This window comes from Canis aureus, chromosome 7, assembly GCF_053574225.1.
Source record: "Canis aureus isolate CA01 chromosome 7, VMU_Caureus_v.1.0, whole genome shotgun sequence".
Taxonomy (NCBI): domain Eukaryota; kingdom Metazoa; phylum Chordata; class Mammalia; order Carnivora; family Canidae; genus Canis; species Canis aureus.
The window spans coordinates 4335686-4359507 of NC_135617.1; the positions used below are offsets into that span (position 1 = coordinate 4335686).

General features: G+C 46.7%; 1 protein-coding gene across 4 annotated transcripts in view; it reads left to right on the plus strand.

Annotated features, from left to right (window-relative positions):
• Positions 1 to 23822, plus strand: part of FYN (FYN proto-oncogene, Src family tyrosine kinase) — a 211415-nt gene that overhangs the window by 135246 nt on the left and 52347 nt on the right. For all 4 annotated transcript variants that reach the window (XM_077902737.1, XM_077902734.1, XM_077902735.1 and 1 more), the window contains 2 exons: positions 17932 to 18189; positions 21722 to 21818. In XM_077902737.1, the coding sequence (XP_077758863.1) occupies positions 17943 to 18189; positions 21722 to 21818 (344 nt within the window). In that variant the 5' untranslated portion in view covers positions 17932 to 17942. The remainder of the gene's footprint in view (positions 1 to 17931; positions 18190 to 21721; positions 21819 to 23822) is intronic.

The window sequence follows — 23822 nt, forward strand, 5'->3', positions numbered from 1 at the left end:
CGACACCTTGCAGATATTTTTAAGCCTAAAAGAGCGATAGCCACGTGGCCATCAGTGCTTTGCCCCAGGGATCTATCAGTCTCAACGTAGGAAGCTTACGGGCTTGGACAAACGGAGGGAGGTCATCTGGCCAAGCCACGCACTTTCCCCATTTGTTCCCCAGAGATGGGGGGGGGAGCAGTGGAAGCCACGCTGGGCATCAGGAGGAGAAATGAGCATAAGGGAGGGTGACAGGGACCACCGTGCACCGCCTCCCCGAGTGAGACCAGACAGGGCAGTGGGAAGGTGGAGGGCGGCCGCACACCGGAAGGCATGAGGCTGCTTTCACTTCTTTAGAAGAGGTTCCTGATCTCCCTTTCTAGTCACTGTCACTTGGAAGTACGTACTCAAAGCCAGGTTGCACCGGCGCTGTGCGTAGGTCGGCCTCAGTAGGCCAAGAATCGCAAACATGGGCCCCCAGCCCCCCAAGAGGCTTGCACGAGGAAGAAGACCCACAGCTCTTCCCCAGGGCTCAGCCTTCAGCCTTGTGTCCTGCAGCCTCACCTAGAGGTTTCTTCTCACCCCTGGCACGGAACGGCACCTGCAGAGCAGCACCCTGTCTGGGGAGGGGGTTGCGTTGAAGACGAGGATGCCAGGATGCCGGCCCTCCTGACTCCAAGCTCCTCCCCAGACGAGGTGGAGTTTGCATCGGGGCACACAAGCCCAACCTCGCCTGGGCAGCCGGGGCTGAGAGAGGAAGGGGAAATGATGGCGAACCTTGCCAGCTCCTCGGGCCGGCTGTCTCTGACCAGGGAGCAGCACCCCCGGCATAGTTACCTCGCAGGCTGGTGCCTCTCCCATCACTCTTCTCCAGTGAGCTTCCCTGTGGCCGAAACCACAGGCCTTGGAGGGGACCCAGCTCCAAAGATAGATCTGAGCTGGTGGTGTAAGCCCTCACCCCGGGCCCTTGCCGGGAAGTAAGGCCCACATTGCCTCTGGAACTGGGAAAAATACGGACTCCCGGCTCTCCCTCAGACCGCGGGGACACGCGTCCTCTGGCCCACAGAGGCATGTGTCTTCAGGATTTCCGCCTAGGAGTGGAACTATGACTCAGAGGCCAGATGCATCTTCATCTTCACTAAATAATATAACATTGTTTTTGCAAAGTAATCCTAGCAGTTTACATCCCACCGGCAGTGTTTTAGGGAGTCCGTTATTCCACATTTTTACCAGTACTTTGTATCATCAGACTGAAAAATCCGTCGATGGCATCACTTCTCTGTGCTAGAATTACAATGGAGAAACGAAGGGGCACGGTTTGGGGTAGGTTTGGTTTGGTTTGGTTTGGTTTAAAAGTAAGTGATATTTTGTTACCTGACCTAAATGAGAATACAGAAATGCTCTGATCCCCAAAAAAAGTGATGAATTTTGTTTGTTGTTTGGCCACGGGAAACAGAGCCAAAAGTGAAAAAGAGAAATTTAGTTGAGGCATTATTTTAGGCTGAAGGAGAGTCCGATGTTTGAGGCACAAAAGAAATAATGGGGGAAAAATGGAAAGGGAGATTAACCAGCCAGCGTATTAGGACAGACACAGATTTAAAACAGTTGAGATATGGTTAAGAAAAAAACAAACTTAGGGGCACCTGGGTGGCTCAGTGGGTTAAGCATCTGCCGTTGGCTCAGGTCATGATCTCAGGGTCCTGGGATTGAGCCCTGTGTCAGGTTCCCAGCTCAGCGAGGAGCCTGCTTCTCCCTCTCCCTCTGCATGCTGCTCCCCTTGCTCATGCATGCTCTCTCTTGCTCTCTCGCTCGCTCGCTCTCTCAAACACATAAATTCAAAAAAAAAAAAAAAACAATTTAGTAAACAGCTTAGTGGGTTTGGGAAGGGAGGAATTGGTACCAATGATCAATTTTCTATAAGAGATACGGAGATCCAGTAACTTTTAGCAACATTTTTAAATCTTAGCGATGAAACCTGTGTAGAAAGTGCAAATCTTGAGAAGCAAGTTGCGTAGGGAATTAAGAGGGGTCTTGGTGGAGCGGGCATTCGGAGAATGTGTGTCCAGATTAAAGATGAACCCTCTCTCTGCATGGAGCCTGCTTCTCCCTCTGCCTGTGTCTCTCTCTCTGTGTGTCTCTATGAATAAATAAATAAAATCTTTAAAAAAATAAAAAAATAATTAGTATTAAAAAAAAAAAAGATGAACCCTGGCAGAAACCAAGAGTGTGCAGGCTGGTTTAACCGCGGGACCTTTTGTCCTCCCTCCCCGCTGCCTGGGCTGATGATTAGCATGTCAGGTCGGCCTTTGTCAAAAGAGAATTATGGCAGAGCTGGTGCCCAGGCTCAGTGCAAGTACGTACCATTTTCATTCGCCCAGTCAGCTGGGGTCGCATGGAACCAGGACTGGGGCACAGCAGGAGGCCATACTTGGGTCACTGTCACCTGGAGTCTGTAGGGCTATTGCACAGGAGCGCGGCCTGGGCGCTGGGGACAGGCTAGCTCTGCCTGGTGCTGCTGCTCAGAGCTGCTGACTGGTGACCCTTGCTGGTGGATGGGCAGTCTCCGTCCCCTGACTGTGGTGAGCTTGTAGATGTGAGCAGAGCTGTCATAGCCAAAATATAAGCCATCGTCTTCTGACATCAGCCTAAAAATAAAAAAAAAAAAGTGTCCATATTACATATTCCATGCAAAACTGAGGCGTAACCGCCGCTTCTGCCAAAAGCCGTTGCTATTTGGCTTGGTGCAACAAACCGTCCGTGGTTGGAGGGGGACCTCACACGGACCTGCACCTCTACCCCTAGCCCCTTCAGCAGGCTCCCCTTGCGGACATCGGAGGTCATCAGTCCGTTGTTGCGCAGTAGCTGTTACGTGCCCTTCTGAGTGGACAGGTGTCATCTTTTTCCAGATGCCGTGCATCGCAGGTGTCCATCTGTCTCTATTGTTGTCTGTCCTTGTCACACTTAGGCAACCATCTACCCAGCTGCACATTTCCCCCTCCTGCCAGCCCTAAAAGATCTCGGGCTTCTCTTAGCGACAGGCGCCTCTGAACATGTCACTTAACGTGGTCCCATAGTAAACCGGCTCGGCTGCAGGACAGTTTTAGATCTGCATTCTCGCTTGCAGCAAAAGCTACAGTGTCGCCGTGGTCGCGGGTGATTCATGAGGTAGGAAGCAGGCAGAGATGGGAGCTAGAAATGGGTCGTTTGCCCAGCTGAAAAGGTCACATCTTACTCAGATGCACCGTCCACCCGCGTGCAGGCTTCTCCCACTCTCGGCTTCCGTGTCTGGCTCCCCCGTGCTTCTCCTCTCCCGGCCCCATTCCAGTACGTGTCTGTCACGACCCAGTCCCTCTCCCGCTTAATCCTGAGCATCGGCTAGTTAGTGTGTAAGTCCTTCAGCCCTATTAGCACACGTTTAAGATTATGTCTTAGGCTCAACTGTGGGTTGCAATCCAGTGCGGCCTAGCTGGGGGGCTTTAGGCACGTAACTTGCGCCCCTACCCTTGTCCCCTCATCTGTAAGAAGCTGCCAGTGAGAATAATGCCCAGTTCACAAGGCTGTTGATGGATCAGAGGAGATCGTTTGCTTATCACGCACAGCACAGCTTCGGGGACTCTAGTGAGTGCTCAGTAAAGTGGACGCGTCATTGTTTGTGATCTGGCCTCATTTCCAGCCACCTTCCCAGCTGCTTCTAGCCATTGCGTTGAACTACCAGCTCCTTCTTGAGCGGGAGCCTGGTGCCTTCATTCGTAGAGCCTTGCAAGAGGCCGGGCACACGTTTCAGTGCTCTGGAAACGCAGAAACAAATCCCGTAAGCCACATGGAACTGTGTCCTACCCCACGTCTGTGCTCTCGTGCACTGTGCTCTCGTGCACTGTGCTCTCGTGCACTCCTCACCTGGACCAGGTACCTCACGGTTGCCGGCCTGGATCAATTCAGGTCCCTCGGTGCTCCCTCCCCAACCCAAGTCCAGATTTGACGGTCTCCCTCCTAAGGAGCTATAAGCACCTCGCGGGCAGGGTCTTGTTTACTTGAGTCCGTGCCCACAGCCCTCTGTGCAGTGCCTGTCACACACGATCAATATTGTTGGCTGCATAAAGGCTGGCGGTAGGGCTGGATGTAAATAAGAAGAGAGATGAAAATGCACGGAAAGTGAAACCATCAAAAACTAGTGATTTGTCACTATGGTGATTCCTGAGTAACTCTTGTTTTGGGGGACGGTGGGGGAAGTTTCTTTGTTCTGTGTAACCCCCTCACCTCCAGCAACTCAGGAGAACAGCTATACCTGGCAATCCCAGGAAGGACTCAGAGAGAATCGGGGCCTCCCTGTGAGGAGGGGGCCGTAGGTCAGGACCAGAGCCTATCTCGAATACCTGAGCTGGTGGTGCCATGTCGTGAGCCGTCCTTCACTTGAGCAGCAGAGGGAAGTGGAGGGGATGGTTGGGTCTTCTGAAAACCACATGAGAAAGAGCATTTTAAACCATCGTGCAAAAAAAAAATAAAAGCTGTAGGGCATAGCCATGCCTGGTTCTTATCATGTTGTAAAAACTCTCACGATATGCCACGGTCCAGGCCCTGGCCATGGCCGAGGGACAGCTGAGCATTCACAGCCACACCTGACCACTTAGGTCACTCCGTAGGTCCTCAGGATCAATAACGTTCATCTAGGGCTGCGGAGAGTGGAGACCCCTGGGCCTGTTCACAGACTCAGTTCTGCTCAAATGTGTACAGGAGGGCTGGGCTCCTTCAGGAATGTTGGGCCTGGTATAAGAGCTCCTTCTTGAGGCCTGTTGCTGGACCGACAAGGAAACAGGCCTCCACGGTGTCAGGGGATATGCTCCGGACCACGGGGCACCTCACAGCCTTGCCCCAGGCTCTGCCACTGCTCCCACGCCTTCTCTAATCCGGGACCCGGTTCTCCAGGACTGAGGTGTCCTGGGGACTTCGGAGCCAGCCCTAAGCTGGACCGCTGTAAAGAGAAGAACACTGAAAGAGCACGTTCAGCCCTAGTGCAAAACATAAAATATCGGTGGGACACAGCAATGCCCAGCGCCTGTCACACCATTAAATTTCTCATCCTGGGTTCCTTTCAAAAAGAATGATGAAAATGGCGAGGAGCGAAGCATGCTCCTCAAAAGGAAACACGGGGCCGTAGGAAGAGGATGTGATCGCATTAGACATGGATCCGGGTCCCACTGACTGGGTAACCCCAGGCAAGTCAACTTGAACTCTGTGAGCCCGAGATTCCTTAACTGTGAAATACCCTTCCGAGGTGGTTCGGAAAATTGACTGAGATACCGTACGTGAAGTGCCAAGCACAAGATAAGTTTTCAATAAATGGTAGCCATTGTCACGGCTTGTTGCCACTATCCGACTAACCTGCTTTCACTTGAGTTTAACTGTTGGTATCGAAGGAGGTTAGAAGCTATGGCGGAGAAAGAAACCAAGTAAGTGAGCAGTAGAGCCACCTTCGACCTCTATGCTAGATTTCCTTCCTTCTTGTGTTAGGGCACAGGCTGCCTGTTAGAACAAAAAGACCCGGCCCACTCCTCCCTGCAAACATCCAGTGGCTCCCACGAGATGGGCACTCATGCCTCTCGTGCTGGGTCCGAGACCACAGCTCTGAGGCCGATGAGCAGCCGTGCTCCACAAGACCATCTGGGGCTCAGGTTCCCCTGTGCTGCCGTTCAGCCATCCGCTGTTGAGTTGCCATCCTCTGCCTGCCTGAGGCCAACTCACCAGCAGCACGTCCACTTTCCAGCCCACAGGCAGTGGGAAGGAGGATGGAGAGCACCCCACTCCCTTTTAGAAGACCCAGGGGTTGAACATACCAGCTCCATTCCCAACCCGTTGACCAGAATTTGCCTTGGCCGAGCCCAGCTGCAGGGGAGTGCGAAGTGGAGTTTGCAGGTGCCTGGCCATGGGGTCGCTGCCGAGGGAGGGGGTGGGGCTGTGGCACAGCGAGCCCTGGGCCGCACCCTTCTCACCACCCCCCCACCTAGGCCCCTTCTCAGTGTGCAGAGTTGGGCCTCAAGGCTGCGTGTCCCTTGCCCCTCGGGCCACGGGCAGCCGTATCCGGTACCAGAAGCTGCCAGGGGACCATGTGGGCCGTCTTCTCTAAGGACCTAAACCCCAGGCTCACCTACTGCTCAAGACAAGGCTCTGGAAAGCACGCTCTGCCGCTTTCACGCGCCCAGTGGGGCCGCCGTTGGATGGCTTTATGGTAAACGTAAGCCATGGTGTCTACGCAACTATGCTGGTATGGAAACCGCAGCTTTCCTTTTCAGATTTGTTAACAGCAACCTGGCAGGATTTCTCTCTGGTGCCAAGTAGGTCATCAGCCAGTGGTCTCGGCACACGTGTTCCTCCCACAGAGCGGCCACAGCCCGGGGCCGGGGCAAGCATCGCTGCCTGCCCTCGGCGGGTGCACGTTCCCTTCCTCTCACTTGTTACCTCCCGCTGCTAATCGCCTCATGCCTCTGTGGGCACCCGGCCTGCAGGCTCGCTTTCATGGGCGCAGACCTCCTGTGAAAGCCTCTCTGACGCAACCACCGCATCGTCAGGTGAGAAGAGTCATCTGAGGGGAAGGCAGAGACAGTCGCGCTCCCTTTAGGCGCGGGGGCCGTAGGAGGAGGCTGGCTAGAGCCCCGCCGGCCTCTGGTTCCTTTGTTCCCATCCTCACTGTCCCTGTTGTTCCTCGTCCCAGGAAAGGCCTAGAGTTAGGGGCACTTCTGCAGGCCGACTTTATCAGCATTCACACCAAAGCAGCTGCCAAGGAGCTTTGAAATTCTAGACCCCTGCAAGGGATGCAAAAGTTACGGCTTGGAGTGTTGCACATTCCTTGCAACTTTAGAAAGCGCCAACATAAAGATCCAGGGGAGGGGGGACAGGGCTTCATGTCGGTCTTCAAAGAAAAGACATCTGCCTCAGTGCCAAAAACACAACGCAAGTGGCTTCACAACCAAATTCTCAGGACGGTGGATTTTGATGCGCTCCGACTCCATAACCAGACAAGTCATCAGTGGAAAGGGGGTCTCCCGGGGACATGAACACAAACATGAGCTCGAGGGCAAAAAAAAAAAAAAAAGAAAAAAAGAAAAGGAAAAGGAAAATTTCCTTATTCAAAGTCCATTCTGTTTCTTCAAAGGAGTAGAGCTTCTTGACTGGAACTGATGAATTAAAGGGAAAAAGAATTCACTGTTTTCTGAAAGGATGAGGCCACTTTTGCAGAATCATCTGGCGAGAAACCTCCACAGAGACTAGAAAGATTGGCAGAGAGGGTCTTTGTTTGGCCTTGGAGAGTGAACCTCCTTCGCGTTCACTCTCCACATTGGCGGGCAGGGGGCATTGATGACGCCTGTTCACACAGCTGCATTGTGCTAATGTGCTTTCTTGTGGCTCCGCCAGGTGACACCCTGACCCTTGGGCCCTTGGCCAGTTCAGCCCAGAAAGCCAGGCTCTGCCACTGTGGCCCAGATGTGACACTGACTCTCCTGTTTCCTTTGGCCGGTTCGTGAAAGGAAGCCTACATTTTTATTTTTGTTTTCCTCTGGTTGTTTTTATATAATGGGACCAAGGAGAGTAGAAAGATACTTGACCAAGTACCAACATTAATTAGGAAGAAGCATCTTTGTTGAATCCTAGATGTTTTTGAAAAACTTTAGGCCACATGAACCAGCGTTGTTTACTATTCTGTGCCCTGCTTGGAAAACACCAAATTCTAAGGACTGGAGAATTCTAGTCAAAGTCCAAAGCCAAACCATCAAAATGCCAGGCTGAATGTCCCAACAGGAAAGAGTGAGGGTAACAAGAGGAAAATGCAGAATTTTTCTGCCTGCCTCCCTGAGCAAGTCGTCTTGTGTCCACCAACAGCAAGCATCCAGAGAAAAATGTGTTTCGCTTCATTCTCCCCACCTAGAGCCATGCCCGCGTGTGGTCTTCAGGCCCTCACTCACAGAGAGGTCTTGCAGGCACCTTAATAACCAGAACTCCTTGGTGGTATTCCAACGTTGACTTGTTCAGAGCACGATCATACTGACTTCATTGGGTTTCCCCAGGTACCTAGGAGCTTGGGACCTGAAGGCTCTCAAGAACCCACTAATCTAGCCACCCCACTTCTGGTTCTGGTATCCCAGATTCTACTCCTTGCCACCTGCGTGGTCCTCTGAGTAGATTGTACGCTGTGGCTTTGCTTACTCTGTGCCCTTAATTAGATGTTCATGGCCGCGCATCTGTGTACATTCACCACCCCACCCCCAGCACTGCTCCCTCACTGCCCCCTTCCCAGCGCAGATGTTATGAAGACTCACTCAGAAACTTCTCTGCCCTAGGGACGCCTGGGTGGCTCAGTTGGCTAAGCAGACGACTGTCGACTTAGGTTCAGGTCATGACCTCAGGGTCCTGGGATCGGGCCCTGCATCGGGCTCTACACTCAACGGGGAGTCTGCTTGAGGATTCTGTACCCGCACCCCCCCCCATAAATAAATTAATTTAAAAGTAAAATAGAAGAGGAAATCTGTTCTTCGGTACCTTTCACCTTTCAAACCCTCCAGGAGGAGAGGTTGCTTCTTTTTTTTTTTTTTTTTTTTTTTTTTTTTGAGAGGTTGCTTCTTAATAGACGTTAGAATCAGTCCATCTCACTCTCAACCTCTCGTTAATGTTTCAGTTCACAAAGCATACTTCATCCATGTGTGGTTATATACTTCTATACAAATTATATCAGCAACTGATGAAATTAAAGAGATCTTTCCTGTTTAAAAAAATGCTTTATTATAAAAATTGTGCTTTCTTAGTATAGAAAAGCTGAGGGGAAAAAAAAAAAACAGAAGAAAGAATAGTCACACGTGGTGTTATCCTGCCACACACCACCAACAAGCATCTTGGTATCTTTCCCTCCAAACAGTTTTTAAGGCATTGGTCATATAGTCACAATCATGTGATCCTTCTTACTATGATATGAGCATTTTTCCATATTACTAATAATTTTCCATAAGCATAAGTGTTCATTTCTGTCTTACTTTACTTGATGGGCATGCCTCACCATTTACTTAGCCATCATCTTCTTGTTAAGTAATAAGCAAGTTTTCTAACTTTCAAATTGTAAGTAATGTATCATAGGATGTCTTCATGTGTCATTTTTCAGAAAGCGTTTTTTCAGCACAGATTCACAAAGAGCAGGCCCATTTTTAAGGGTTTTTTTTATGATATTGTCAGATTGGTTCTTGAAAAGGTTATACACTAATTCCTTGTCTTCTGTCAGCGATATATGAGAATAGGCATTTCAGGTCACTATTGTCAGACTTCCTTTTGAAATTTGGTTAATCTGAGAGGTGAAAGTCTCTCATTAGTCTACATTGTGCTTCTTTGATTACTACTGAAGGTAACATTTTCCCAGAAGCTTCACAAGTCCTGTTTTCCTTTCTTTGAATTACCAACTAACATGCCTTCCCATTTACCTAATCATAGTGGGGTTTTTTAATCTATATACATTCCTTACATATTAAAATATTAACCCAAGAAAATTGAAAGCATATGTTCACATAAAAGCTTATGCATGAATGTTCATAGCAGCATTATTTCATACAGCCAAGAAGTGGCAACAATCCAAAAGTCGATCAACTGATGATCGGTAAAAAACTAGAGGTATATCCATACAACGGAATGTTTTCAGCCATGAAAAGGAATGAAGTACTGATTCATGCTACAGTATGAATGAACCTTGAAAACTGTGTGCCGGCTGAAAGAAGCCGGTCACCGAAGGCCCCACATTATATGATTGCATTCGTATGAAATGTGTCCAAAAAGGCAAATCTGTGAAGACATAAAACCATTGATTGTCAGGGGTGAAGCTGCGAGGGGAATGAGAAGTAACTGCTTAATGAGTTCAGGTTCCTTTTGGGGGTAATGAAAATGTCCTAGAGATTAGATATGGCAGTGGTTTCCTTTGTATATTAAGCATACAGGTTAATACATCATGCATATGTAATATGTAGATATATTAAAATATATTTAAAAACCACCGAACTGTATACTTTAAGAGGGTGGATTTTATGGTATGTGAATTAAATATCAATAAAAATAAGATAAAAATTCAAACTAGTAACCACAAAAGCACTTTTTTTCTTCCCAAACGGGTGGGAGAAGACCTGAAAAACTTCACAATCTGTGCTCTCCTTCTGAACCCTTTGACATAGAGACGCTTAAAACATTTCTTTCTTTCTTTCTTTTTTTTAATTAACATTTTGCTCTTGTCTTAACTCTGGGATCTGAAGCGAAGTGAATGTAAGAAGAAAATGTTCTTCCCTCCTTTTGGAGCCTTTCCACGGTTTGATGTTAAAACCTCATTTGGCCATTTGTGTTTGGGACTTGTTCCAGCTTCTCGTTGACTGCAGTGTTAAACCTCACCATTGGGGTCTAATGCTTCCATTTCTTTTTTTTATTAAGTGCTTTTGAATCTCCGGGCATTGGGGAATGGAAGGTTTTACAGAAGGGAAAGGAGAATACGCTACAGGGTGTGAGCCACTGCTTCTTGGCCTGGCCGTCATTTGAACAAGATAAGCCAGGGAGGTAGCCAAAAAATATTCTAGGTGCCAGGAATATGGGTTTTTTTTTCCTTAAAGTAATGTGACATTTGTGAGCATGATTTATAGTAGTTCAGCTCCTTTGCTGTGCAGTACGGAACAAGATCCATCCTTCTCACCCTCCAGAGGACCTTGCAGCGTCATGCACAAATGATCATCCAACAGCACCTCTTATTATTTCCAAAGCAAAGCTTTCATTTGATTTTTAAATAGGATCCGTTCTCCTACTATTGCATGTGGCCAGCATCTGCACTGTATATGTACCTGCGTTGGCATCACCTCAAAGATGTGACGTGGTATTGCTTGTGGGGTGGGAGGGGGGCTCTCCCTTATGGGACTCCACCAAGAGTAGAGATCTGTTATTTTGTGCCTGGAGGAGGCATTGCTTGTGCTCTGTTTATACAGTAAATATGTTCCAGCAAGTTTTGCCTATACAGCAAATCATGTCAGTGCTCACTCCTTTGTGGTGTGTATAAACACTCACTGCATTAGGACCTGTCAGGAGCTTCGGTGCCATCGGTTCAAATGCTCATGGAGACCCTACACCACATGAAGGAAGCCTGTGACTCACCACACGCGGCATGGTCCCCGAACCCTTACAGAGCCCACGGTCTTGAGGCAGGATGTAATGCAGGGGAGTGAGGCCCAGTGCCTAATGTCAGGGTCCCCAGTAGTCATGCCCATGAAGCTGAGCTCTGTAGAACCAGGAGGCCATCCCCACAGGCCCCTCCCTCCCCTCCTTTCACCACACACCCACACCCCTACGTGGACTAGCCAGAAGTCCACAGGGCAAAAAGCAACTCTGATCTACAGGCTCCGTGCACCAGCCATGGAATCAGTCTGACTGCCTTCAGATCTCATCTCCACCCCTGACTGAGCTGTGGGCAAAGTCTCAAACCTCTCTGTTCCTCTGTTGTAAAACAAGGGGACATCATGATACCTGTGTCTTAGCATTGTCCTGAGAACCTAGTGAGACAGTATGTTCCAGTACATAGGATAGTGCCTGGCTTGCAGTGAGCCCTCATTGGACATTGGTCATCACCACCAAGATTGGAGCCTTTATCTCACTGCTGCCCATTCCACCAAAATAGGGATTAGTTTTCTCTTGCTGTGTCACAAATTACTACAGACGTAGCAGCTTAAACAGCCCCCATCTATTAGCTCACAGTTCTGAGCATCTGGGCATGGTGTGGCTGACCTCTCTGCTCCCAAGGCTGTGTTGGCCAACAGCATTCTCATCTCAAGCCTCAAGGGAAGAATCCACCTCCAGGTTCCTGGCCCAGTTCAAGTCCTTACAGTTGTAGGGCTGAGGTCCCCGTTTCTTGGCTTCTTGCAGCCGGGAACTGTTCTCAGGCCCCAAAGGCCACCCGCATTTCTGGCCACATGGTCCCCTCTATCTGCAAAGCCAGCAGCGGAGAACATCCCTCCCCTTGAATGCCTCTTACATTTTGTTATCTACTTCTCCAGAGAGAGCCCAGTCCCTTTCAAAGGCTCACTTGATGAGGTCAGGTCCACCTGGGATAATTTCTCTCTGTTGAAGTCAACCATGCCAACTAAAATAGCCTAATCGAGGGAGTGATTATCCCATCAGTCATGAGTCCTAGGACTCATACAGGGTTTGTAGCACCAAGGGCAGGAATCTGGGGCACACCTTGGAGTTCTGCTGACCACACCACGTTTTTAGCAAGGCACATGTTTTCACCCCTTCCTTCCATTTGGCAGCAAAGAAGCAGAGTCCTGTGTATTCTTTTTTTATAGCCAGTCTGGGATTACTGGCTGGACCCCATACCAATGCTGTCTGTGCTTCAGGCCTCGGGTATTTACATGCCCAACATACCATCCCATCTGTGACCTTTTCCCTGTCTTGGGACCGTGGGGAGTGTCTGTGCTCCCTCTAATAATGTTCTGCTTTTTCTCCAGCCTCCCCGGTCGGCACTGGCCCTTCTGCCCTGGGTGTCCTCAAAAGACAACACCACCTGTACTCTCTTGTGGGGTGTTAGGACCCAATGTCCTCCAAAGAGGAAAAGTCCCATCGTAAAGAATTGAAAGTGCTGGGAAATTTGGTTGACAGGTTCTGTGTCCCAGTGGCCATTGCCATCAACATGGCCCTCTCTGTCTCTAAATGTCCTGCTTCCAGCAGTTATGTGGTAAAAACCAAAGCAAGCCTTCCCTAGACTTTCAAGGGATTCATTTTCTCGATGGAGAACATAGCAAGATACCGCAGATTGATTCTTGTGGATGTTTCCAATTTGACAAGGATTAAGAACCCCCTGCCATGGCTCTTCTACCCAGAAGTCAAGGCCTTTGTGATGTGTTTCTGAGACCTCTCACCCTTTTGCCTCATGTAATTACTATTGACCAGAAAAGGGTGGTGGTTGCTCATTAAACTACCAGTTTTTGCTGTGTTTCCCAAGAAGTGTATGAGACTGTGCAGTTGATCTACAATTCAGCTTTCAATTCTTTTTTCAACTGCCCCTATCTCAGTTGCTTTGTTTGGTTTCTAGGTTCTCTTGTTCCTTCACTTTTACTATGATTTGCACCCAGGTAAAGTGGAGACCAGCTAAAGGGAAGGTGAATGATACCACCAAGAAACATGTCACATCAGGGTACAGTAAGAGTGTGGCTTTCTACCTGTCACTCTTCAAAGTCTGCACTGTCAGCAGCAAGGATGGCAACCTATGCCTCAGGGCTCTCACTTCCCCACACCCACCTAGGTTGGTTTCCAAGACAAAAGTGCTCTCGCTGCTGAAATTAAAATTATTTGTTGTCACTTTCACCTTTCTTCCTCCTGCCATCCCTCCTCTGCCTGCAAGTTTATATGTCTCAAGAGAAGGTAATTTGCTTTTGCAGAAGACTGCCAGTGGCCTTTTCCCCCTCTTTGGTATTTAGTTCTCTGAAATCTTTTCGGAAGTCCTGTGGCGTTAGGACCTGAGTATATACAGGTGTTGCTTTAATGATTGGCATACGGGGAAATGGGAGCTTACCTTTTGTTTTATCTGTGTTTAATGCGCACCTAGGAGACTGGACTGTGGTCTGTGGCATGGGTGGAGGGAGTGTATGTTCAACCAGACTCATTCTGCATCAAAGCAGCCCATGCCCAGAGTCGTGGATAGATTCCATCTTTGATGGCAGCTTCAGTCAATCACTCGAGGGCTTATGTGAAGAAGAACTCTGAGGCCACACGTGGCATAGCACCAGAAAGTGCTGTGATGGGTTGATTGCCATGCTCACAGGAACAGGGTGTGGCAATTCTCGGATTCTCTCTGACAACTCTTCCCTGAGTTGCTTAATGCTGTTGGCACATATAAGATCCACAGGACTAAGGAAATTTCACGTGTCAGGTTTTCCTTGCGTAACAGAAAGAGCCCTTCAGTCTTGCCAAAGGATTGAAGACAGGGAAGGCTTTGTGGCTGTAATCCAGACACCTCAACCACGGTTACAGGATCTTATTGGTCAAAGTGCTTGTCCACCAGCTTCTCTAGGCATAGCAGCATGCAGAGAAGGATGGTCATGAGTTCATGGTGTGTGATTTACTAGTCAGAGTAATTCCAAAGTCCCACTTCCGGAATAGCATTATGCAGTGTTTCCCGGTGCCCCACGGATCTTGTGCCAGTATATTAGTACATTATACATTCATAATGGACCTACGGCATTGGCCATAAATGCCACACCACAGAACTATATGTAATAAGGGATTTTTTTTTTAAATTTTAACTCAAATGCTCAGAAGTTTGTCTCATGGCATGGCAAGGAATCTGAAGTCATGTTGAGTACAGCTCATAGAGTGTCTTCCGACTTTTCCATCAGGAAATGGTTAGTCTAACTGCCCCAAGTGGGAGGAAGAAGACCACAAGTTCTTACACAAATATTTTCATTGTGATCAACTTTTAATGTCTTGAGCCTGCATTTACTGATTTATTTCAGTGTCTTCATATTTGCAAACAAGGGGAAGAGAGGAAGCAAGACCTGTGCAGAAACCTCTTACTCGAAACTGCCAATGTGTAAGGTAGTAACAGAGCTATCCCTTCTACAAAAGAGGATTGTTTCCTCCAAAATTGTTTTGACCAACTTTTGGTTTTTTGCATTTTAATCATTTAATAAATACGTATTGAGCTCTACAATATAGCATGCAACAATATTCTAGATAATAAAACAAAACCAAAAAATAATCCCTGCCATCAGGGAGCTTACCATTTGTTTCCTTTCGTTTTTTCATAGTTATATATGTGGTGTTAGTTGTTTATTTCCAGTGGTGATACTTTTTCTTAGTGGATTGTGAAAGATTAGTTTTTTTTCTTAGAGTGGTTTAGATATAAGGCCCTATTTTCAGTGGGGTTCTGATGTGTCTGTTTTGTTTTGTTTTGTTTTGTTTTGTTTTGTTTTGTTGGACTTGAAAGAGTAGTTTGTATTGGGAGTTCTCTTTGGTTCAGATTCTTTTCTCTGTGGAAAGGAACAAGCTTCTAGGGAAGAATCAGCATTTCTTATCAATTTTTAAATTGATACCTAGCCTACCTAGCCTGCCTGTTCTCCTAGGAAAGGCATCGTGAATTGCACATTGATCACACATATAAGGGAAACCGCTGTTACATACAATTTCAGAAATCTAGATATAAATTCTTTCTCCTCCATAAATCAGGATTTCACAACCTTGATGCTATTAACATTTGGAGCCGATTAGTTCTTTTGTCATTGGAGGCTGTCCTGTTCATTGCAGAATGTTTAGCAGCATCCCTGGTCTCTACTAAATACAGTAGTACCTCTTATCCCTAAGTTTCAGCAACCAAAAGTGTCTCCAGACATTGCCTGTTATGTCCCTTTGTGGGGATGAGAAGAGTAAAGTTGACCCCCGCTGAGAATCGCCGATGTAAATGGTGTGATTCCGTGATTCGGGTCTCACACCTTCTAATTAGAGTAAGCCAGTGAAATCCCTGAAAAAAGTGCCTGGGACAAGAACTATCTCTGTCTGGCCTTTGTGGAAGCTCAAAGCAACTCTCTTCCATGAAAAAGTTAATATAAAGTGAGCAAGTTATTTATCAGTCTTGTGAAGCAATACCAACCACAAATGATGAAATTCCTTCAATAAATCATGCCTTGGAGATAGTTTGCATTTCCTATTGGAAATTTGTTAAAATGGCATTCATCTACCGTAAGTTAGAGAGCATGTTGGACCCAGTGTACTGTAAGTTAGTCTCAAGTGATTTATGCGTAAATGTGTTCCAGATTGGGTGATCTCAGCTCAAGCAGTAGGCGGCTCAATTTCCAGACATTTCCATTCTCAGGAACTGCCATTGAATTCAATAAGTATTTATTGAAATGTGTAATGTAAGAGGACTTTAGAGCACTCTTATGCTGCTTTCATGTCCTTTTTCCCCAGAAAAGCAGAGCTCAGAACAGTGCCTGCCGCCAAGAAGAGTCTCTCTATCTGATGTGGCACTCCACACTTTGGATCACAAAATACTCAGAAAAACTAAGATACTCAGAAAAACTGGCTCCCTCATTCTTCTCCACTACTGCAAGCCCCTTCTCTTCCTGTACCAGCTTTGCCCTCCCCAGTGAACACATGTAATTACACATGATGTCATGCATTTCTTATTTGATCCTTGGGTTTCATATAGGCCACTTTTCAGAGTTTTGGAAGCCCTTTCCCATCCATTGCATGTTCAGCCTACCTCCATCAACCCGACAGGGTATTACAGTCCAAAGTACGATCATTTAACCAACTTAACCTTGTATTTCTGAATTCTCCTTATTTGTCACAAATAGCAATAGATTAAAAAATTCAAGATCAGCCACTACTGTAAGTCACTGAGAGCAGAGTTGGTCTTGATGCAGAAAGAAAGAGTGAAAGACAAACATACTAGGCTAGAGAATCTTCACTCATTTGACTGCTGTTTGTTGAGCACTTGTGCATGCCAAGCACTAGCATTAGAACTATGATAAAAGTGGACAGGGCACTGCTTTCCCGGAACCCACAGTCCACTGGGCAATGAGAGAAGTGGACAGACCATGTTTTAATATGGCACAATAGGTGGAAAATCAAGATGCCATGGGAGCACTTAGAAAGAGCATCACCCCAGCCTTGGAAGGAGGGTATGGGACCAGAGAAGGCTTCGTGGAGGAAGCAGTGTCTTACCTGGAACATGAAGGATATGTTGCACATCAGGAAAGAATGTTCAAGTCCAGGGAACATTGAACCTTTAAGGAACTGAGAAGTTTGCATGTTTGTATAGTAGAGTGTGAGACAGGGAAAGTGAGAAGTAAAAAGGAAACAGCTAAGGTTGCTTCTCAGAATTGTGGCTCGAGCAAGTCAGTCATTGATGGTGGTGGCATTTCAAAGATGAGCATAGAAGTAGGTTTGGAGGAGGGTGGTGTGACAATGACCTGAGTTTTTAATCTACCACTCACTCTAGAACGTGGGATTGATTTTTTTAAATATTTTTGAAAGATGTCAAAAGCTAATGGAAATTTGGAAAGTTAATTAGCAGCTTTAAATGATTTTGTTACTGTAGGCTATCATGACATCCGGCAAATATGGTCGGACCTCTTAGTTTCTTCTGCCTATTTTATTTTATTTTATTTTATTTTATTTTATTTTATTTATATTTTTTTTTTAGAGGAGGGAAGAGGCAAAGGGAGAGGGAAAGAGAGAGAATCTTGAACAGAGTCCACGCCCAGCCCAGAACCCTATGTGGAACTGGATCTCACGACCCTGAGATCATGACCTGAGCCAAAGTCAAGAGTCAGACACTTAACCGACTGAGTCACCCAGGCCCTCCTAATTTTATTTTTTCATCCAGCAGCTGTTTCTTAATATTGATACTTATCACCATCTTACTGCTTAAAATCTACCAGGAATGTGCCTGAAGAATGGGTAGCCATGAAAAAAAAGAAGTATGGCGAGCTGTTTAGAGGCTGTATTACGGCTTTTCCAACATTCTTCCACCTTCTTCCTTAGATTTTTTGTTGTTGCCATAATGGAGATTTTTATTCTAATATTGCATAGACTTTCTAGAGCATACATTATTCTTTTAGATGACTAAATAAAAGCATAATATGTAGTATTGGACTCTCTTTAAGCAGGGTGTGATGTTAGAGGATTTTAAGGGGTGCAGGCCTCATCCGAGGCAATTGCTGCCTGGTAACCATACCCTGTGTGGTTCCCGACACCTAGAGCAGATGGGGAACAAATGCGATTGTCAAGTTAAAGGCCATGAGATTGCTTCTAACCATCAACCTAAGCCACTGCTTTCCCTCATGTCCCTTTCAGGCCTGAATAGCCAGGCGTGAGCCTGACAAATGATTCCTCTTTAATCCAGCAACCCAGCAACTGAGGAGCATCCAAGTTCACATGCTTCCTTTTTGTGTTCAACAGGAATTTAGATAATGGGCTGTGTGCAATGTAAGGATAAAGAAGCAACAAAACTGACAGAGGAGAGGGATGGCAGCCTGAACCAGAGCTCCGGGTACCGCTATGGCACAGACCCCACTCCTCAGCACTACCCCAGCTTCGGCGTGACCTCCATCCCAAACTACAACAACTTCCACGCGGCCGGAGGCCAAGGACTCACTGTCTTTGGGGGTGTGAACTCTTCATCTCATACCGGGACCTTGCGTACCAGGGGAGGAACGGGTAAGCATTAAGCCATTCTTAATTCTTTTGTCAATTGAACATTTGTGTTCCAGGCAGCTCCCTTTGACAAAGGATTTAACATTCGGTTTTTCATCAGTCCCCATCTATCCAAGGCAGATGAAGGGCTATTAAAAAAAAACAAAACCAGAGCTTGATGGACAAATGAAAATGCTATCTATAGTGGTACAGGGGGACCTCAGGTTGCTGCTCTGTGAGGATGCTGCATGGGTTGAGAGGTACAGCTTCTGCTAAGGTAGTCTAGGCCAGTCAGTGGTCTCAACCGTGACTGGCAGACTCAACCGTGGCTGGCTGAGTAACAGCTTTTTTGGAATACTGATTCCCATCCCAGATCTTTTGCATCAGAAGCTTTCAGGACTGGATCTGAGAATGTATGTTTTGAGTTCTCCAGATATCAGTGCACTTCCTCCCACCCCTCAGTTAAGAGCCACTTTGTGGGCGGGGGGGGGGTGGGGGCAGCACCTCCTCCCTCATCTTCCACCTGGCACCTCTCTCATCTTCCACTGGCACCTCCCAGCCAGTGCAGACATTGGGTAGCATTAGTTTTTGGCCATTCATCTTCGTTAATTCTGTTTCTGATCTTCCCATCATCTTCCATATGACTGAGTTTATCAGCCCTCAAGTATATCATGTATTCTTGTATTTTAAAATCGAATCTCATGTATCCTTAAGGGATCCTTCTCAGCTTTGGTTTTGTTTTGCTTTTTAAGTTTCCTTCTCTTTCCCACCACAAGGCTCTGTTTTACTGCCATGTACATTTGCTGACTTAGCTAATACTTCATAAAATATCTGGCATACATTCTCAGACATATGTTTTGCAAAATATTTGTAAGTTATCTCATGCATCCTTAGCCTTCCAAATCTTCTTCCCAGCATGTGAATCATGGTAACTAGATATTTGACATTATTTGTTCCATACTGTTTTGTTTATTAGAAAAGTTTAAAGAAATGTACATCAGCCAATTATGCTCTTGGCTCATCATGTCTTATATAAGAACCCACTGTGCCTTTTTACCTGGGGAGTTGGCCCTATTGAGGCATTAACAGGTTTGGTTGATTGTTGCCCTTACCCCCACCTCTGCCTACGATAAAGCAGCATAGTTATATCCAAGGCGCCTGATCCAGAGTTTTGGGCATTTTATCATTATATTGTAGTGGTTCCAACTTTCTCTTTAAAGTCAGCCTCACATGAGCAAGTGGATGTTAGTACACTCACCTATCCTTCCTACCTTCCTGGAATGGAGGGAGGAAGGGAGGAGGCATTTTATGGAAGTCTGTCTCTGAGGATACAAGAGGGGGATAAAAAAGAGCCAAAAATGCACCAGCACACACTTCTGTGCCTGCTGAGTTCTTTGCCAACCAGACTGAATTCTGCTGACGCAGACATCGACCTTGTTTGTTCATTCATTCATGAATGCTGGATATGAATCCCTGTGTCTGCAGGTGTCATTCATAAGGTCACTAGAAAGGGCTACTCACCTTGAACATGGGAGTCTATACTGTAGTTAGGGACAATCTTAGTATGAGGCTTCCTGGTCCCTTTTAAGATTTGGAAGTTAAAACATAGTACTCCCAAATGTTGGCACACTCTTCGGCCTTGTATTATTTGGCTTTGCTGTGTGTGCATGTGTGTCTCTCCGCCACTGCTTTTAGTGCTTTAAGGCCAAGAACAGTGCCTGTGTGCCCCTGTGACCTCCTTTGACTCTCCCCTCCATCCTTAGAAGATTAAAAACCCCAGTAAGAACTTGCCAGCTGATGCAGGGGAGATAGTGGGAGATTGGAAGTATCCGCCCTCATGTGCCTTGTCTTCCTCACGGTGGAGCTAGGGCTTGTTTTTAAATTATGTAACAAAAGGAATCTGTTAATAGAGTGTTCAGTGAGAACAGACATGATCTTATAGGCTTCCACTTCTTTGTTTTAAGCCAGTCTCTTTTTCAGGCTTTCAAAGAAATTTAAAGTTGCCAAATGAGCCCTGCTGCTTTGCATGGTCAGACCTTCTGGGTGCCAGGTCTCCTATAGGAAGCCCCATTTGGGATGGGGTAGAAAAACAAGCCCCAGCTCCTTCTCTGGTTTTTGAATAGTCCCAAAGGCACATGTGCTCCCTCGGAACTACCAACATGGCAAAATGGCAGCCTGGTAAAGAGTGAAATCCATGTTGTGCGTTCTTTAGGCCACATCAGGCACTGTGAAATGTGTGGAGATCCAAATGAGGAGCCAGAGAGCCGAGAAATGGAATGTACTCATTAACAATTGCTGCATAACATACCGCAAACTCAGCAGCTTTAAAACAATACATATTTATGATCTCACAGTTCCTGTGGGTCAGAAATCCAGGAATAACTTAACTAGATCCCCCTTTTCAGAACTTCTCACCGGCTGCAATCAAGGTGTGTTGGCTGGGCCATAGTCACCTCACAGTCCAACTGAGAAAGATCTGTTGCCAAGCTCGTGTGGTGCTGGCAGGACTCAGTTCCTCGTTGGCTCTCAGCCAGAGGCCACCCTCAGCTCTTTGTCATGTGTGCCTTTCCAACATGGCAGTTTGCTTCATCAAAGTGTTTAAGCCAAAAGTGGCAATACAGAGAGTCTGCTGGGAAGATAGAAATCACAATCTTTTGGAGCCTAATCACTCATGGGACGTCCCATCACCTTTGCCATGTCCTATTGGTTAGAAGCAAGTCACTAGGTTTGCCCACACTCCAGGGAAGGGAATAACACAAGAGCATGAATACCAGGAGGTTGGAGTCCTTGAGGACTATCTTAGAACTCTGCCTACTGTATGAAGGAGGTCCTAGGCCACATGGGATGCTGGAGATTTGTCATTGTTGACACCAGACCTGCGCAAAGCAGGAGGGGCCTCTGTGGGGAGCCCCTCAGATAAGAACACATAGAGTGGGTATGAGGAGGAATAAGTGCAAATCAATGCAAGGATAGGCAAATTTATGATAGGAGAGAGGGAGTCCCAGAGCAACTGCAGATGCCAAGAGCAAGACATCATCTAATTGGGGTGAACTTAATGGAGTAGGTCTTCTCAGTCCCAGGCTGCAGAAGGAGTTTCCTGTTACATTCTACATTACTGTCAGGTCATGGGAAGAAGTGCTCTGTTTTACCCTGGACTAACGTGGGCTCCTGAGAGGAGGAGAATTTGTGTCAGATAAAAGATGTCTTTAATTGCTGCAGACCTCCGCAGATCTGAGCGGTAACACTGCTGCTGCCCCCTTGGCTGTGGACATGATGTTAATGCCCATCTCTTCCCGAGGACTCATTCAGAGGTGCACAGAGAAGTGCACCTCCAGCTCTAGGTTTTGGTCAGGTCAAATAATGCTTCCCCTACAAAGACCGAGGCAGAAATTCCGCCCTGCAACTCTGCTATCACACATTAATCACATCACCGCACTGTGTTATCAGTGCTGATTAGATGTAGTTTTTGAGAATGAGATTTGAGTGAAGATTTAATTTCTTGGAATGAATTTCCCCTTGAGTAATAATCTCTCCCCTTTTGATTTTGTTTTCTCAGGAGTGACCCTGTTTGTAGCCCTTTATGATTATGAAGCACGGACAGAAGATGACCTGAGTTTTCACAAAGGAGAGAAATTCCAAATACTGAACAGCTCGTAAGTTCGGAGAGGGAAATGGGGGGGGGGGGGGTATGTTCAGATTGGGAAAGAATACTTGTGTTACCAGTCTGTGTCTTTTTAGTATCTGAAATGCTAAAGGAACACCTGCTAACCTCATTAATGAGTAGATACTGAACTTATGAAGAATTGATGAATCAGTGCAGTATTATGGTGTCCAAGGAGCTTTTTGGAGGACACCATAAAGTAGCAGAGTTGATAGTTTTGATTCAAAGGTTGGAAAAGTTCCCATACCGCCCCCTGCAGATCTGCATTTTCAGATAATTGGCACAAAGCTTGGCTACCCACATTACCCTCTCTCTCTCTGCCTAGAGATTTTTTTTGTTTTTGTTTTTGTTTTTTGCCTTTCACAAGTTGCACTAGCTGAGCCCTCACTTAGAGCTGGTAACAAGTACCTTCTGTTTTCAAAACTGTTAAATATTCCAATTGGTGAAGCCTGTGGAGGCGTTTCCCCATAGTGAAAATTTGCGAGTGACTGAAATCTTTGTGAGATGGAAGGAGAAGTGACTTCGCCCACTTGTGTATGACTACAATGTGTGCATTTTAGACGTGACCAGTAGGAACAACAGTTACACAGGCATTGGGGAAATTTCAAGGGTAAGAATCACTCAGTTTTCACTCACTACATTTAATATCTCCATTAAGATGAGTATATATAGGGATCCCTGGGTAGCTCAGTGGTTTAGCACCTGCCTTCAGCCCACGGCGTGATCCTGGAGACCCAGGATCGAGTCCCACATTGGGCTCCCTGCATGGAGCCTGCTTCTCCCTCTGCCTATGTCTCTCTCTCTCTCTCTCTCTCTCTCTCTCTGTCTCTCATGAAAAAATAAATAAATTTTTTTTTAAAAAGAGTAAATATAGGTATATATGGCATCACATATAGGGAAACAGATTTCCCTTAGTTTTTAAATATTGCCCCTATTAGGTTAAGGCAGTGTGGCTGCCTGAAAACTTCAGGCTTCAAAGAAAATAGTGGTGGGGGCACCTGGCTGGCTCAGTCAGTAGAGCATGCAACTCTTGATCTTGAAGTCGTGAGTCCAAGCCCAACATTGAGGATAGGGTTTACTTAAAACACACACGCACACGCACACACGCACACACGCACGCACACAAAGGGCTCCTGGTGGTTCAGTCATTTACGCTTTGGACTCTTGATTTCAGCTCAGGTCACGATCTCATGGTTGTGAGATCGAGCCCCAACATGGAGCCCTTAAGAGTCTCTCTCTACTTCTCCCTCTACCCTCCCCCCAGTAGAAAAAAAAAAGGAAAATGATGATGTCCATCAGCAACTCAGGCCTCCTCCCCATTCCTCAAGTTTTCCTTGTGAGCACTTCCCAGTGACCTGGGAGGAATGCCACTCCAAGGCTGAAGGCCCGCCAGGAAGTGTTTCTGTGCCGCCAGATCCAATTGCTCCCTACTCCATTCCCTGAGCAAACTGTAATGGCAGAAGGACCAGTCAAAGCCCGGCTCTTCAGCTTTGCTGAGAGCTCCAGGGAGAAGAGAGGGGAGCAAGAGGAGGGAGAGGCGCCCCAGGGCATCCCTGTCCTAGGAAAGAGACATAGGGAACTCCTTTGTCATAGGGAGCTCCATCAGGCCTGAAAACTGCCTCCTTGGGAAGCCCCATCCTTCCTTCCCTGGGATGCCCCCAACACTCAGAATACACCGCCTTTCAAGGACAAGAGCTAGATTCCCCCCAGAAGAGACTAGTGACTCCACTGGACCTCAGAAAGCAGTGTCTACATAGGAGCCACCAGGTTGTTGGGACTATTTTTAATTAGTATTATTGTCATCATTAATGGGTGTGGTTGGGTTTTTTTTTAACTAATTAAATACAGAAAACGACATATCAGAAGTGTGCGTGGTGGTCATGCAACAATGTGAATGTGCTTAGTGCTATCCAACTTCACACTTAAGAATGGTTGAGATGAAAAAAAAAAAAAAAAAAGAATGGTTGAGATGGTAAATTTTGCTGTGCATATTTTA